Below are 18,527 nucleotides of genomic sequence, written 5' to 3'. Positions count from 1 at the left end.
TTCAACAGCACTAAGCAATTGTAAAATTTGTCCATGTAGCATTGCCATAGAGCAGCCTCAAAATCTGAGTGGTTGGCAGGGTGGTTTTTGAGAACTTGCCCAAACACCAGCAGTTGTTGCTTTGAGGATCTCCTCTTAGACTAATTTTTTTCTTGAGCAACCTCCTCACCCTGCTGATACCTGGTGTTCCTGTGCAGTGTCCCAGCAGAAGGTTGTCCCATGCAACCTGACTAATAAGGACAGAGCTGCAGTTAGGTTCCAGCCCATCTACTGGACTCCATGGATTCCTTATCTTGAGGTCCCCTTAGATTCTAGTTCCCATGAGGAATAGATTATGTTCAAACACTATGGAAAAAGACAGCTTTTTCCTTCCTTTCACCTGCTCCTCAGCTCATACTGGGAGACAGAAGAGGTCATAGACAACTGTGGGCACAGGGCTCACTGAAATACAGCTTACTTGTATATGGGAGGAGAGACAGGGAAGTAAAAATGTCCCCAAAATATGTAAAATTGTCCCATAATATGCCTGTTGTCTTTCTTCCAACTGTCATTATTTTCCAGGATACCATACTGAGCCACCATTCTCCCTTCCAGTTTCCACTGGAATTCTTGTTCTTCTTTTCCACAACTCAAATCAACGTCTACTTTTCCATTCACTCTTCACAGGAATCATTAAGACCCTCATTTATTCATTTATTTTTATTCTAAATATTTCCTAAGAGGTTATATCATGTTCAAATTCTGTTTTATATATTTGAGTACTTTAAATATGCATTTGCAATTAAATAAAACCCAATCCCCTCAAATCTGAGGAAGATGTATTGCAACTATATTCCTATAGTTCTTTGATTTTCAGTAAAGTCCAAATTCATAATAGCTAGGTGTAAGTCACATTCTGAGCCACTAACATCTTTTGAAACAAGTATGGGAAACCATTTTGGTCAAGTATTTCTGTACAAGAAAATGTCATTTGCTTGCTGAACAAAATCCTACACTTCAGGATGTGTTAAATTCAGCCTCACCAAATGAGAGGTAGAGTTTAGTCATAAGCACAGAAAATGTTAAGAAACTGGGATTAACTGAGAAACTACTAAAAACAGCCACAAAAAATCGCCCATGATGAGATCTGAGTCCTACAACAAATGCCATGGGGTCTGCCCACACCCCCATCCCTGGAAACTGTATCTCAGAAGTCTCTTGCTCAAATGATCCCAAGTTTTCACCACTTCATCACTTTGCATAAGATGCTATGGATTTCACAGTAACCCAAAGCAGCACAATGATTTCAGAGCCCTTATGCTGCAGCCACAGGACCTGCAGTATACCCCACGGTTCTGGTCCCACTCTCATCTGGGGACCTGGCCAGGCACTCTGCAGCTCCCATCTGCTGCACACAGATGGGCTTCCTCACACAGGAAACAAAAGCAGGAGGAGGGGGGTTGCCACACATCCTTGTTGTGCCCTGGTATGCCCTAGACAGACTGTACCATGGCATGTACTTCTCAGGACTCAGGTCCCACGCTCTAGAAAATGTCCTAGAAAATGTGGGTTTTAAACTCAAAGGCCCTTCATAACTCTGGAGCAGAATTGGTGTTCTGCTTTGCTCTAATATCTCACTGAGCCTTTAGCAGAGGAGTGAAAATACAAAAGCATGCTTAAATTAGTTATTTTTAAACATGCAACAGATATGCAGAAATTTGAATGCCTACACTATGATTACATAAATACATTTCAAACCGAAATATTTTTAAATTATTTATTCCCTATTTCTCTGTTTAAGTGCCTTGCTAGATTGTGGCCAGACTGCAGGATTGAGCAAAGGTGCACAAATCCAACCTTCAAAGGAATAAAACATTCACAAAGATTCTATTTGGTTGAGCAAATTTAGAAGAATGAAATCAACTATGAAGAAAAATTAGATTGGCTGAAAATTAATAAAGCACAGCTGGAATTATTCGATTCATTCATATTTGTTGCTTAAATGGCTCTAGGGCTAAGTTTTGCAGAAAGATACTTCAAGACTCAGGGGTCAATTGCTTTTGGAGACAAATTGACCTACAGGGATACACTTGTCTAATTTGGTTCTTGCAGTGGGGCAAGTCTACAGAAATATATAACCAAAAAACCAATTTTGATTCCAGCGAGAGACTATCAGAGGTCAAGTTTAAGGTTCCCATAAATTTACATATATACACTAAAAGATTAATAACTTCTCAAGTGACTGAGTTTCTTTGCTAAAAGCAAAGGCAGATAAAATCTGAGAAGGAAACAACATATATGTGCTTATTCCACATTCTGTTGGCCTAGATGCCATGCAGTCAGCTCATTGCATGTTGCTGTGGCTAGATCTGCAGTATTTCATAGGGATTGGTCATACTCAGGGAGTGCAAGTAACACTACTGCTGGCTCAGCTCCTAGGAGAAAGCTTCTTCAGATCATATGATCATTAATTTTGAAATTAATTTTATGTGCAAATTCAACTCTTATTAGCTAAATGGTGTTACTACTGTTAGTTATATATCCAGTCATACAGTAATATAGTTTGCAATGAGGTGTTGTGACACAGTTATCCATTCTAAACATAATGCTTTTCACCTAGGCAGGTTTTATAGATTCATACACTGGTATTTTTTCCTGTTCAAAATTAGTAATGTACTTCATAAAATGGCACCAAAATGGACCAGTATTAAAATAGTAAAAAAAGAAAAACACACCTAAAAATAAGATTTATTTTAGATATACACACACCAAAAACACACCTAAAAAGGTATTTTAGATATACACACTCCTTGAAGCTGGCATAAACCTCCCAAGAAATCTACAGAACTAAGTCCAGAATTTACTTGGGAACATAATGAAAATTTCACTCTCAGGCAATACTAACCTTGAAAGATACAATAACTTTTTATTTTCAAGTTGCAGTCTTTTAAATTCAATCAAAGCAAAAATAGTATTTTCCAGTTGGGTAATTTACCGGGGTAAAAATGAAAAACTAAATTCACCCATTTCATTGTAAATTATGAGAAAACTGACCATTGCATCACTGATAAATGTATAGGAAATAGATACTGTTGTACATAAAAAAATACTTTCAGTAAGTTTTGATTTGTTTTTCATTATTGCCAGGATCAATAGATATTTGTAAATAAATTATTTGTCAACAAATATGTAAATCCTGATTGAGCTTATGTTTAGAAAAGTATTCTCTGGTGTGTTCAAAGACATAAGTATTCAGAAGAAAAGAAAACACAACCACTTTAAGCTTTTCAGTTCTCTTTTCTTAGAGCCACATAAGTTTGGGATGTTTTCTACTTTTATCTTTTCAAATCATGGAACTAATCACATTTCTTATAAGTATATAAGAAAACATGTTACATGGGAGATTTGCTGCCTGTGACTTTCAAACCGCAAAGGCCCAGAAGTGTAACAATCACACAATCCAAATATGAGGGAGAGACTAATTTTACTGTAGGTCCCCATGTGGGATTTGTTGTGCGTTAGGTTAGGAGGGAGTTTTTCCATTTTGTTTCAGTTGATCGGTTTTCTTGGTCGGTTGGTTGGTTTTTTGCAGTAAAGCATTTCTTATTTTTTACATGATTAAGAAACCCTGTCTCCTCACAAGCCACTAAATAAAGAGAGCCTATAAAATGGGGTAAACTTCTGTCTAAATAAGGAACATCTCATTAAAAGCAAGACATTCAAAACTCTAGGTAAGTAACTTGGAGTGCATCCAGAACTTTAGTGGAGTGAATTTGTCTCAAAGTAGAAACATTCTGCTATTTGTACAACATCACATAAATTTTGTGATGCAGCAGGTTTAGACTCCACGTTTCAGTATTATTTGCATGCCCAAAGAGGCCTTGGCGAGATTACCTGTATGGTCCTCTGAGTGCCATCAATGGTGACAGACAACAAGGGTGAAGCCAGGTTCCACTCGCTGGTCACATTTAGTTTCATCCCATCAACTTCCACCTGTTGTGACACCAAACAAGGCTGTTACTATTGAAGACAGACAGAAAACTGATCTCAAGTTCATTACTGCATACAAAGCAGCAACCATTTTAAAACAGATGGCTCCCAAACAACCTGTCATGTTTACTGCTTCTGCCATAAAAGACAGGGTCCAACAACAGAGTCTTCCAGCTATCTCTGGGGAGAGGTGAAGGACCTGTGAACAGCTGCCTCTGAGCAGCAAGGTTTCAAGTGATTTCCAGCAAGTAACAAACAGCCATCCAACTTTTAAACCTATCTGGACATGCTACATTTACTGCAATTAGACAAGTAATGCATATAAATTCCAGTGACACCTTGCAACCCACACAACAGGGCTTGCATATAATATTCTCTCCAAGGACCAAGGAAGAACTTTTCCTATGCTTCTAATGAAGGGCTTTGCATTGTTATCTTAATTAATATGAGGCAGTAATTAATTCTTCGGCGTTTTGCCTCAAAGTCTAGAAAAACTTTGCAAATTCTGACATGTTTTCTTTCAATATACAGCTGATCAGAGAAATACAATTTCTGACTTGAATGCCAATATGCTTATCCAGAAGGTGGGTTTTATTTTAAATCATGCCATATTCATTATGCAAAAATATTTCTAGGTGAAGAGCAAAAATTCTGGGTTCTGAAAAAGATCAGCGTAGCTGTAATGGCACTTCTAGCATTCTTCTGTTGTATTATACTGTTTAAAAACACACCTCACACATTCAAAACTATAACAGTCCCAGAGAAAGAGATGGTTATGAAAAAAATTATTACATATGGACTAATATAATTGGTGATTAATATTCATGGCATATTTTGAACACTCATCATACTATTGAAGGTAGGCAACTATTATTTACTATAAACAGAAGAAAAGTCATGGTTGGCCAATTTCCTTCCTCTCTCAAAATTTCCAAAGTATTTTCTAATCAGTAAATTTCAGACAATAGTGATAATGACAACACTATTGCATACACTCTCAATAAACTAGAAAAAAAAAATCTATGCATTTAGAATAAAAGCTGGCCACACCTTTTGCAAAATAAAACTTATAAAGCCTACTCTTTTAGGTCTCAGACTTATCATTATTTGATCTAATAATAAGAAGAAGCGTCTTAAAAGAAATCCGTAACTGAGAGGTGCAGAGGAACAGTGTGTAATTTGATAAATTCATTTCAGTTAAGAAGAAAAAGTTCCGGATAAAAAAAATACTCTAATTTTATAGACTTTAGTTTAGAACACAAAGTTTGCCTTAGTGATACAATCTATGCAATTTCCATGGGCTTTGACTATAAATAAAGTTACATGTAAAGAACAAGAAGAAAAACAAGTAATTTATAATGGTTCACCAATAGGCCAGATTAGCTGGCATGCTTCAGGTACTTTACACTGCTTCAGTGATGCAAACCAGCCACAAACCTGGCTTGAGTTAAGCCAGACCTGCAGCTGGTTTGCATTTCCAGAGCACTGCAGAGCAGCTGGAACACTCTGGTAAACCCAGACCACTCTCAGCAAACATGTATCAGCGAATATTGTCTTTATTGAGAACAGGAGAAACATCTCAAAAAGACTTTTCCAAATGGAGAAAAGCAAATCCAGCACTCTGTCTCAACCCTCTGTGATTACCAACTGAACTTTGGTAAGGCAATTGTTTAAATTCTTTAGATGTCACTATTGCTAAAACCAGAGAAAGACTGTCTGCACTGGAGTCTGGGGTCTGAAAACATTATTTATCATGTGTCTCCAGGGATAGAGGTGAGACACCACCAAAGCAGACGAGGCTACTGGTCACCAAAAAATCCTTCAAGTATACACCATACTGCTTGTGGCAGTGTAGGATTTACATGCAGCCTTTAGCGAGAAAACCTATAGCTGCTATCCACAGTTCTAGCAAAGAGTGTTCCAGGGGCAGGATGCAAGTCAATACCTCCACAAAAAACTCAGTCTAATCATTAGCCCTTTTGTCACTGTACAGATGAGCAAAAGTGGAGTAAACCTCTTTGTCACAATGGTAAATGACCTGTCCAAAATCCCTCCATTCTTGATTCCAGATTACATTAGTATCAAAACACTTCTGGTAGAAACCACCCTGAAAGGAGAGGGCAAGCAGATGCTAAGTCTAAACAAACCCTGGCACTCCAGGCTGCTTATGTGCAATAGAGAAACCAGCAGAAAATATATTGCCACTATTATGGTTTCTCTATTCAAGAAAGAACAGAGGGTAAGGGGAAGGGTTATATGAACTAACACTTATCCCATAAACTGCAGCAGACTTCTCACAGAATGGAGCTATGGGGTCTCAGCTGCCTTCACCTGCAACTCACCATGGCATGTGCAACTGAGGAAGATCACAGAAATCACAGAATATTCCCAGTTGGAAGGGATCTGCAAGGATCATTGAGTTCAACTCTTAAATTAATGGTCTATACAGGGATAGACCCCACCACCTGTGCATTATTAGCACCATGTGTAACCAACTGATGATGCGAAGCCAAGAGAATCCCAAGGAAATTTGGCTACCTATGCTCTGATAGGTAGGATGACAAAGACAGGGCGTCAAGATATCAGAGAAAATGAACAAGGACTGAGGATAAGATATTTACCATGGAGGATCACGATCCTTTTACTACAAATAAGGGAAAAGGCAGGGGTGGAGGGAAAGATGGGACACAGTGTGCCAAAACCAGATGGGGATTGAAATCAAACCAATACTTTATCTAATAGAGCAAACCTTCTTTCTGCAGCTCAACAGCCAACAGCCTAGCAAGGCTAGCAGGTAGAAACAGGGGAAGAGAGAAGACAGTAGAAGAACTTTTCAGAAGTTTCCATTTGCCTTCATTCCTCCTCTAGCAATGGATATCATAAAAGAACCTAATAAATACTGCAATAAACCCAGAACCTTTTTGCTTTAGGTTTGGAGGGTTGGGGGGTGGGGGTTCAGGGTGTGAAGGACGACATGGGGATTAACTAATGACATTATAAGGACTACTTCCCATCTTATTTTGTTTCTTTGCTCCTAAGACAGCCAAGAACAAATCACCATTCAAAGGATGCTAACACTTGAACTGCAGTGAGAAGATCCCAGTCAATTCACTCCGGCAGTGGGTCACACTGTGCTTTACACCACACCTATATACTGTAGCTTTATCCTTAACTACTCAGTTCCAAGTATACACATATGTGTCTATGCATCTACAGTAACTATGTTTGCATTGCTGCCCTACACCCACATGACATAGTGGTGGTGAATTATTCCTTTTTTAAAAGGTTTGTTTGTCCCTATGTGAGAACATAAAAGATAAAAGCAGCCACAATCCTTCACAATTATTTCCAATTCAAAAGCTACTATAAATGAGGTCTCAGAAAGAAGAGTGACAAGTCCAAGGCACAACGCTAGAAAAAGGTCAACAGCTTACCCCACTGTCACAACTTTGCAGACTTTGGTTGGCATGCACCTGAACTACACAAGTAGCAGCCCCTTCACCTCTTGTGGAGTGAGTTCCTGATGTTCAGCATGATATGTACCTGCTAACCAATAGTGCAAAGAGCTGCAAAGCATAATCTGCATTCAGTTTCCTTTAGAGAACATAATTTGGCATTCTGTGTGCATGTCAGGCAATTAAATAAGGCAGCACAAGCCTGAGTGTTATAGCCCTGTTAATTTACTAATGCAAAGTCTCGCGTACATCTGGCACATGTCACTTCTTTTCTCCTGGAAATGAAGGTGGTTTTCCAGGAGACTAGAGGGCAGCTAAAGCATTTGTTTCCTGCCTGATCCTTCAAAACATTACGCCTGAAGTTCCTCATGCCAGCCTTGAGTCTGACTAACTCAAGTCTGCTGATTTAATCCCATGGTTTCAATTCAGCCTCCCAGCATGGTGTTTAACTCGAGAGTTCTGGCCCTAACGACTTGGCTATGCCACCCTTAGCCACAGGATTTACAGCCTTTAATTCTACCTCTTGCTATAATGGAAGTGATGGCATTCTCTAATCAATCAGATCTAGAAAATGAAAAATCATCCTCCGCAGACCTGCCTTGTTGAAGTCTTTCTCTGATCTAGACAGCTGCCCATGAAGATGTACTTTTCATGAAAACAGACATTATTCTTCACAGGATATACATGAATATTCACCGCCATAGCCTCCACTCCCTTCAACTGTCATTAATCTAAGGGACATCCACTGGGCAGCAAGGGCTCTACAAAATGAACCTTAAAATCATTCCTGCAAGGAAGGAACAATAACAGCAAGAATAACTCTTGTAAACATGAGGTAGCTTATATGTTTGAAGACTTTGTTCAAACCTACATAAAGCCCTCCTCTTCTGTAGAAAAAGTAACTGTCTCAAGCAGAAGACTCCTTACCTCCATCCCTGCTAACCACACCATCCATGCCAAAACAGCAAGGAGATTCTTTACATTTTTATAAATCAGGTAAATGATAGGTAAATGATTGCTTCTTGTGCAGAAGAGGGCGTGACTAGAGAACTGGTAGCAGTGTGGCAATAGAAGGTCCAGCATAGGCAGCAGTATTCAGTAACAGTCTGCAGTGACCTCAGACTAAGCCAAATTGAGCTGGATAAATCTGGTTTTGGTTCTCAGTTTTCACAAAATGCATGAAATTCTCATCAAATCTACTGTCCAGCCAACAGAGAAGCACACGGGAATGGCAAAGGCAAGGGAAAACTGTCCTCTTTCAAAGGTTACCTTCTGCAGTCCCATGCAACCTCAAGAATGCAAGGAAAGTCTTTATGGGGCTAATGAGCCCAAGACTTCCTTTAGAAGCATAATGCATGAAAACCCAGGCATTTTGTAAAATATTTTGCTAGTTTTCAATGTAAAAAAAATTTCACAGTTAGCAGAAGAGTTCAAACACTATCTTGCATCTATATATTCTCATAGCAAATAACCACAACACACTTCCTTATAAAGAAAATTACTAGCTACCTGGAGTCTGTAAGAACATGTGGTAATTTGCAGAGTTGTCTTGGAAATCATTGGGTCTTCTTATACAACTTGCTCTAACTTCCCCACATTGCCTTTAAGAGCCTTGAACACAAATCAGAGTCATATTTGCCACATTAGGAAATAGCAGCAACCAAACAGTGCTTCACATGTTGTCATTCATAAATGCATATGAATTCTGCATAAATGCAAAGAAACCCAGTAAGATTTCCTGTGTGGGTAGCTCTTATTAGTTAAGCTTCTTCTTGTATATGCTTTATCTGCTGTTCTTTGGACTGTATTTGATAGTGACCCAGGGTCTGATTACTCCCAAAGCGTTTGACATTTTCCAGGACCATGTCCTGGAAGAGGTGACAGTATACTCTCATCCAGTTCACAGATGGCACAAAACTGGGTGAAACCCTTGAGAGCCGGGCTGCCATCTGGGGGGCCTAGGCAGGCAAGAAGAGGGGGATAATGAAAACTTCATGAAACTCAAGACTAATTTTTAAGTCCAACATTTAAGAAGGATGAACCCATCACAAAGATACATTGCAACCTGACTGGCTAGGGAGCAGCTCTGTGGAGAAGGACTTAGGAGGTGTGGGCAGACATATTGGCAGAATGTGACTGAGTCAGCAGCATGCCCTGGCACCAAAATTTGCTGTCAGTGCCCTGTGCTGTTAACAGAGGTGTAGTCTGCAGATAGAGGAAGGTCATTAGATCCTGCTACTCAAAACTCAGACCACATCAAACACTGTGCCTACAAATCAGACATTGACTTTGCTCAGTTTTACAAAGTTCCCATTAGCCCATTCCTCTTGCTTGCCCAGGTCCCACTGGGTGGCAGCATTGCCCTTGACTGCATTGAGCAGTTTCTCCAATTCTGTCCTCTGTAGATCTAAGGACTGTGCAGTCCCACTGCTGCCTCTAGATACTGATTCAGTTGTTGAACATGACTGGGCACAATACAGACCCTTGCAGTCCCTTGGTGACCTCTGAGCAGATTACAACCTATTAACCATGGCCCACCGAGTCTGACCACTCAAATGGCTTTTTATATTGTTGGCTGAGATCATGCCAAAAGAGTTGTTAAAGTCAAGGTAAATAACATTCACTGCTCTCCTCTAGACCACAGATCCTGTCAGTTTATCATAGAAGTCTGTGAGGTTGGTGCCACTTCAGGTGGGATCTCGCCAGAGTGGAGTAGAGAGACAGCACTACCTTCTTCACCTGCTGGCCATGCTGTTTTGGATGCAGCCCACAATACTACTGGCTCCCATGAAGCCTCTCATCCAGCAGCACCCCCAAATCCTTCTCAGCATGGCTGCTTTCAATCCATTTATCCCCTAGCCTGTAGTGATACCTGAAGTTGTCCCAACACAAGTGGAGCACCTTGCTAAACAAAGAATACACTGACATCCACTAGCCTGGTGTCCAGGATCTGTGCCCTGCTAATATTTTTCTTCATTTCCTTCAGGATCTTAAACACAGCCATTTATTTCATGGTCATCACAACCAAGACTATCTTTGTTATCACCTCTTCAACCAGCTCGTCCTTGGAAGTGAGTTGCAGATATGGGTGTGTCAACACCAGTTCACCCATCCAGTACCAGTATGAAAACCATTCAGAAACCTTCCACCATTGATCCCATATGTTGCCCTTCCAGAAGATGTCGAGGTCCCTGTGACCAGCACATCCTGTAACAGAGATTTCCTTCAGTTGTTTAGAGAAGTCTTAATCTACTTCCTCACCTAGATGAGGGGACAGTACTATGTTATTTTTTTTTTTTTCAATTGATCAATCCAGTGACCTTCACCTGCTCAAGTGATTTCCTAGTCTGGACACTTAGCTTTCAGTTTCTCTGTAGACACAGAATGATTTGCTCTCCCAAAAACAATGGCAAATTTCTAAATAGACGACTTTCTCTTCTCTCTAGTTAAGGATCCTCCTGGCCTCCAAGCACTCACAGTCATATCTCTGCTTAAGCTCTTCTTCTTAAGCACCAGCAAGCACAGCGTGTGCACACACTGTGCTTGCTGGTGCCAGTCCTGGTGCTAGGTATGTCCTGGAGACACTGACAGAATTGACATCCACACCAACACATGCCTGCCCTTTTGTCACCATCACCATCCTGGCCTGCATGCACACTGCCACCAAAACCCCACCTTTACAAGCACAGGTCATACAGACAGGGAAATCCATATTGAGAGCACTTTCAAGATGACTGCTCTCAACTCAGTGAAAGAGAACTTAATGATTCAGAGTCTCTTGGGAAACCACCCTTATTAACAAAGGGTTCAGAAAGGCTGGACATACTTTTAAGATGGAAATCTTAAAGGTGTGGGAGCAGGCCATTGCTATGTACTGAACAACAAGCTGGCAGGGAAGATCAGCCTGGCTGAACAGGAAGCTTTTGCTGGAACTCAGGGGAAAAAATGAGAGTTTATGACCTTTGGAAGAAGGGGCAGCAAACTCAGGAAGAGTACAAGAATCATGTAGAGAGAAAATTAGAAAGGCGAAAGCTCAGCTAGAACTCAATCTGGCAACTGCTGTGAAATATAATAAAAAGTGTTTTTATAAATACATTAACAACAAAAAGGAAGGCCAAGGAAAATCTCCATCCTTTATTGGATGCTGAGGGGAACTTTGTAACCAAGGCTGAGGTACTTAATACCTTCTTTGCTCAGTCTTTAACAGAAGGACTGGTTTTCCTCAGGACAACCAGCCCTTGAGCTGGTAGCCAGGGGCAGGGAGCAGAACAGAGCCCCTGCAGTGCAGGAGGAAGCAGTTTGTGACCTGCTGTGCCACTGAGACTCTCACAGCTCCGTGGGGCTGACGGGATCCATCCGAGGGTACTGAGGGAGCTGCTGGCAGAGCTCACCAAGCCACTCTCAACCAGTGATCACCAGTCCTGGTTAACTGAGGCTGTCCCAGGTGACTGGGGGCTGGCCAGTGTGAAACTCATTTACAGAAAGGGTCAGAAGGAGGATTTGGGCAACTACAGACCTGTCAACCTGACCTTGGTTTCTGGGGAAGGTTATGGAATAGATTGTCTTGAGTGCAGTCACACAGCATGGACAGGACAACCCGGGGTCAGGCCCAGCCAGCATGGGTTGAGGAAAGGCAGGTCCTGCTTCACCAACCCGGTCTCCTTTTATGACCAGGTGACCCACCTAGTGGATGAGAAAAAGGCTGTGGACACTGCCTACCTGGACTACAGTAAAGCCCTTGGTACTGTCTCCCACAGCATTTTCCTGGAAAAGCTGGCTTTATGCTATGGTTTAACTGACATGGTGTGCTCGATTAAAGGTTGGACTCATTGATCCTGGAGATATTTTTCAACGTTAAAGAGTCTATGATTTTACAGAATTTTTCTTCCTTCTTAAAATGCCACATGATAAAATTTGGTAGATGGACACTTCCTTTTAGCACACTTAAATGCCTTCGAAATTTTGCTTATTACAAATACCAACGGTATGAAAACCTGCAATATTAGTTGCCAAAAAAAGTGCATGAAGGAACATATAGGACAGAGAGAGACCCTGTGGCCAACAGTGTGGTATACAGACAAATGTATAAAAGTGTCATAAAAAGAAGTTCCTTTAAGCCTAAAACTGTAAAAATTGAATTCACTGATGCTTATATGACAGCAATTTCTTTGATTCAAATTAACCAGCTGTTTTATCTTGCATTTTCAGTTATTGACAATATATTCACATCAGATTAGCAGATTGACCTTTTTTCTTTTCTTCAAGTGACTGTAAGGTTAGCCTTTTGGACTTTTGAAGTGGTTGGCCAGATGCTTTCAAAAGGAAGTTAAAGTATGTGAGTTTCAATCTCATTAAAAAGGCCTTTTTCTAAAACAAACTTTCCTTTTGTTCATATCAGCACTTACTTTTTTAAAAGACCCCAAGAGAGAGTTCCAGTCTATAGATCACTTGTCCTGAAGAAAGCTCTGTTAACTATTTATAGATCATGTCCTTTTGTACCGAACTAGATCAAGCAATTTATTCAGTGCATGACTGCAGGAGAGAAATTCATTTGCTCTAAGTGTCATCAAGGCAGCCTTTTACCTGCTATGAACAAGACCAGATGAGCTGAATTGCTGGGCTTTTACTTCAAATGCACATTTTGACATTGTGTGGGGTGCCATCATAACTTTCAAGTTTTCAAAGTATTAAGCACATTCACAGAATGGGCAGTCCTCAATCACAAGAGCAGCAAATAGCACATAACCACTAGAATAAATCAAACACATGTGCACACATTGAAATTATCTCTCTTTTCTTTAAAGTAGCACTTATAGATGCAAATTACCATTAGCTGCTTTGGTAGATCTCACTTTAGAAATGGGAGCACGCCAGCATAGAGACCAAGGAAAAGAGCACACAACAGGCATCAGCTCCTCAGCTTAACAACAACAGAATCAAAACAAAAGGAGAGGGAGAAGTGATGGCCTTCATCACCTCTAATCAGCAAGGGCTTTCTTCAAGCATTCACCAGGGAAGTGATCCTCTCTGCAAAAACTAGTAGAGAGGCTGTAAGCAACAAAAACACTTCACTGCAGCAAATGCTTTCTGTTACTCCTTCAGTTTTCCTTGCGGAGTCATTATTAAAATGACATCTCACACTTGTAACCTGCCAGAGCCCACTAAGGCTACAAAAAGGGATGGGGGGTCAGAAGTTAAAAATACATCAAGGAAATAAAACAACGATTGAAAGTAATTGACATCTGCCGGCAACAGCTTCAGACACAAAAAGTACAGCTGGTTTGAGGAATATGGATGTCTATTGTTATTGGATCAGTGTGGAAAAGAAGAAAAAGCATGACTTGCTTTCCTTTTCACTTTGCTCTACAGAGACAAATGCCCTGGCTCTGCCCAGCTAAATACACTCCAACCTGGCTACAGATATTGCTCCTAGGTGGCTGGAAAATCATGCAGGTGGTTCAAACAGTGTTGCTATCGTGTGCATACTGGGCACTTGGAAATCTGCATTGCACTCAGCTTTCCTTGTTTGATAGGATAATCTGTTGAGGATATTCTTATTTTCTGTCTTGAAAAGGGGTTTAGGATAGGGACCAATGACAGGATCTGGGTGAGTAGGAGCATTATGCTGGAAGCTAAAAACACATCGATTAGCAGATTGTGATAAGGTAGACAGAGCTGGTTTAGTATCTATTGAGTCATGATTCATGTCTATATACTGAAATCACTAAGCAAGCCTCATTCCAAAATGACTTTGAGCTGCCAAGTTTCCATTCTTTCACTTCAGAGGCACACACAGATCCCCAAGCCCTATGCCACTTGACAGTATAAATTCTCAAAGAGTAGAATGACATTATCATACCAAAGCGCCACTAAAAAACACGACAGACTAAAATTCATACTACCCTTTTAGAAAAACCACATTTTGGAATACATTTCTTTCTTTTTAAGTATTCACCTAATACATATATTCATTTAGTGAATATTCATTTGATTCAGTGAAAGCTAAGTAATAAGGATATGCAAGCTAAGACAGATATTACTTTTTTTTTTTTTTAAATAGACTGTATCACCAGAAGCTGGATCTCAAGCTTAGAGTCAAGAATTAATGAATTACTGCATTGATTGCCAATGTGCTGCTGACAAGTCAAATGTAAGTCTCAAGTCTCTAATTTTTGTTTTCATAATTAGGAGAGGGGTGGGAATTACTACTGGCCAGTGAGGAACTCCCAGTACTACCACCCAGATATCAAAAACTGGTTCCTACTGGTCTTTTTTCTATCTCCTTTCTAAAGGGAACATTATGCATTAGGTAGACTTCCATGTCTGATCTAAACAAAACATACCGCAGCAATCTGAAGAGCATTTGTAATCATGAGGATTATATCCATCAGCTGAGAAGCATTTTATTTCACACACCATTTACAACTTGATACAGAGATCCAACAAAATCAGCAGGCACCAAAACAGCTAATAAGAAAGAAAAGCATCACTTTATTATATTTGGAATTTGTATTCCACCTCAGCCTAGTTACATAGGATGGATGCTCAGACTGGACACAGTCTGCCACTGATTTAAATTACTTTTCCCATTGTACATATGGCAGCAAGTCCATACTCTTTGAATTAGTAAACAGCTAGAATAAGCAACAGTTAAAAAAAAATAAAATAAAAAAGTGTCTTTGATTTGACATTCTGTGGTGACAAGAAGAAAGTACAGTGGGCAACTGAGTATGGATTTCATCCAGCAGTTCCAACCTGCTGCTCTCAGCTGTCACAACAGGATATAGGTCAACACCAGTCCTTTGAATATACCCAGTCCAAGGTTATCCACCACTTTAACTAAAAGCTTCACATGCAAAATATTTGCTATTGCATATCTTCCCCAAACTGCCCCAGATGGTTCAGAACAATAAGCGTATCACAGAATCAAACCTGATTCTTTCAAAAGCCAAATCTCTTTTGATCTCATCTGCAATGTCCTTTGATCAAATAGCCAAAGAGATCACTTCTGTATGCTCTACCAAGCATTTGGACTAAGGTAAACAATAAAATTGTAACAGCTAGACTAGCTCTAATGTTTCTTAAGTATAAGAAAAAGTGTTTATAGGAGACCTTTTCTTTGAGCCAGGAGATAGAAGCGGACTTTCATTTTAGAAATAAAAGTAAGCACTGAGGAAGAAGAGTCTAGATGCAATAAAAATACCTATAAATCTATTCCCATTGTTTCCCATTAAGCCCACTTTTGAGGCTTAATGACTTTAAAACCAAAGCAAGTGTTTTTATCTGATAACTTTTCAGAAGTTGGTGAGAAGTAATAGCATCATGAATCCTTACCAAATCCATTCCATCATTTCCTGCTCCCCAACCACACACTTGAATCATCTCTCTTGGGCATATTTGACCAATACCAAGACAAAAATACTCATTTTTATCAAAACACACCGGCCATCTTGCAGGGAAAACTGTACAGAATTAGTTGTAACAGTAAGAATATCCCCTCTTCAGAAACCCCTCCTCTAGCTTTAAAATAAATGCAGAATAGGGAATAAGAATGTCACCACTCCAGATGTGTCAGTGATAAATAGGAAAGGGAAGAACACAGGCCAGTGCACAGGGGATAAGGATGCAAAGCTGACACAGCAGGTAAAAGATGAGATATCACAAGAGTCCTAAGCCACTTACACAAGAGAGGAAATGCAAAGAAGTTTTAAAGTGCTTCCATATGCAGAACAAATCAAGTCATGTAGCAATGTAAAAAAGATGTTTGCATCTAATGCTATTTACCTTAGAAGTTAATGGGATTGCATTGTTTATGTTAACAAACTGATTACCATGAATTCACTCAAAAGGCATAAAAGTAATGTGTGTGAATAGATACCTCCTCAAATTCAGTATTTCCTCATGGTTCCAGCTACTTACATTTAAATAGGCAACAGTGGCTTGCCACTGACTTTTACTGGGGTAAATTCAAATCCACCATGCCAACAAAACCAGTTAAATAAGAAACAATATTTTCTTTTTAAAAGCCATATAAATTAAATTTGAGTTCTTTTTTATGTTTTAGGTTGAACAATTTTAATTACATTTTTAGTACATAAAAGTTGATATGGAAACTGTTCCACAAGTTGTTTGGAACATTCAGTTTTCCGATCTACGTAAATGTAGGGGAAAAAGCGAAGTGCACACCCTGAAATAATTTGGCAATAGAGACAGATTACCTACATCCTTTAGCATTAAACAAAGACAATTTCCTTAACAGAGAAACCTCATGAAGTGATTATGATACTGCAGCTACAAAATTGCAGTCAGCACCTGCTAAACAACCTCTTTATTTTAATCCCTTATAAATATTCAGACTTCGGACAAATCAAAAATACACATCTTTTAAACAGCTGTCAAAAAGAACAGAGCAAGTTTTACACTGTCCAAAATAAAACATTCAATCACTACACATGAGGCTGCATGTTTACTACAATACTGACATTACAGAGATACGATTTAGATATCAATTAGATGTCAGATTGGAAGAAAATGCTCAGAAAATACCCAACAATCATGACTGCTTCTCAGGCAGCAACAGAAGGGGCATCCTGACACTACAGTTGCCTTTGATGGTTTAAATACCATGGGAAATGTATAAATCTCTTCTTTTTTAGGTTTTATCACAAAAGGCTTATCTTTCATAGAATTGTACTATGGTGCTATCTCTAAAAACATTTTGGGACCTTTCAGAAACTCCATTAATATTTCTTAACCTGATTTTCTATCAAATTTTTCTAAAAATTAGAAGACAAGACAGAATCTTTCATTCTAGCAGCCATCATTTCATATTCTCCAGTGTAACTGTAAAATATCAATGAGATGGGAAAATGTGGGAGGTTTATTGATGGATCATCACACTTTCATATTTAAAATCCTAGAAGTCACAACACTTTCCCACTTTCTCCCAGCACTTTTAAATGAGAGCCCAATTCCTATGCCCAGTAAATCTGTCCGGGCTCTAACACACTGGAGAAAACATCCTGTGTAAGAGATGGGGACCCTCAGACACTTGTATAGACTCCACTATCCCAGTCATTTAAAGCGGTCCTTGCACAAAAACACAGATATGCTCCATTCAAGGATGAAAGAATCAAGAAATTCTCCATAAGAGGAATTCCTCCTTCTCTTAGAAGACTGGAGAAGAGCTCAATGCAAGGAATGCAACACTTGTGAACTAATTTTGCTCCCTTATTCATACTAAACTTTGCCAGGGGCATCCCTGCTTTTAAGGGGATAAATCAGCCCAAATCACTCACCTCATCATACTACATAAGGAAAGTATATCCATACAGTGTAGAAGCAATTGCAGTTTACTGCCAGTGACAGGATATGGGGGAGCAATCAGCTGATCTCAATTTATTTCAAGAAATGTGAAACTCATTCCCACTAAGAAACAAGATTTAGCTTTGACATTATAACAGCAAATAGCTGGAAGCACCACAGAGACTGACCGGACCACATTAAAGATTTTGCTCCATACAAGTTTTACGCCTTCAAAAGGCTGCACCTAAAATCCAGAGAATCAATGTAGCTGGAAATTGAAAATTTAGGAACTGGTCAATGAAATAAATCAAAAAGACCTTCCTAATATTTCTTAATAGCTTGAAAGGTTATATGCAAGTATATCAGCAGGGAATATAATACAGTGCAAATAGCAGACAAAACGAAAAAATTAAGTAGAAAACAAAAAAGTGTTCAAAAGCTGAACAACATTTAAAAAAAAAATTCCAAAAGCAAGTTGCAAACTTTGGGGAAAATGCTCAGTAACATTAAAAGAAAACACCAGCAAATAAAAAATTAATTTTGGATTCAACAAAATAACTACTTTATAACAAGGTCAAAAAGGCAAGGGACACAATTTCAGAGCAGGGAAATCATAGTCCCTGTCTATACAGAGGCCCTACGGAGAAAATCATCTTAACAAAGCTAACTTCACACATGAGAAAAATCAAACAGATCATAAATGGTAGGGAGAGGGCTATAAAGAGCTTGGTACTGTCGTGTGTCTATAATTCAAGACCTCGTTATTCAAAAGGTGGTGAGGAATCAAGAAGAGCAGAG

At 39.5% G+C, this 18,527-nt stretch overlaps 1 protein-coding gene across 1 annotated transcript in view; it reads right to left on the bottom strand.

Annotated features, from left to right (window-relative positions):
- PCCA (propionyl-CoA carboxylase subunit alpha) overlaps positions 1–18,527 on the bottom strand; it is a 270,494-nt gene that overhangs the window by 66,428 nt on the left and 185,539 nt on the right. Inside the window, exon 20 of the mRNA XM_041478271.1 lies at positions 3,874–3,972. Coding sequence (XP_041334205.1) covers positions 3,874–3,972 — 99 coding nt within the window. The remainder of the gene's footprint in view (positions 1–3,873; positions 3,973–18,527) is intronic.

The sequence above is a fragment of the Pyrgilauda ruficollis genome, unplaced genomic scaffold (genome assembly GCF_017590135.1).
Source record: "Pyrgilauda ruficollis isolate IOZ18807 unplaced genomic scaffold, ASM1759013v1 scaffold44, whole genome shotgun sequence".
In the NCBI taxonomy this organism is placed as follows: Eukaryota; Metazoa; Chordata; class Aves; order Passeriformes; family Passeridae; genus Pyrgilauda; species Pyrgilauda ruficollis.
The sequence above is the reverse complement of the archived record's forward strand: the minus strand, read 5'-3'. Positions and strand labels throughout refer to the sequence as shown.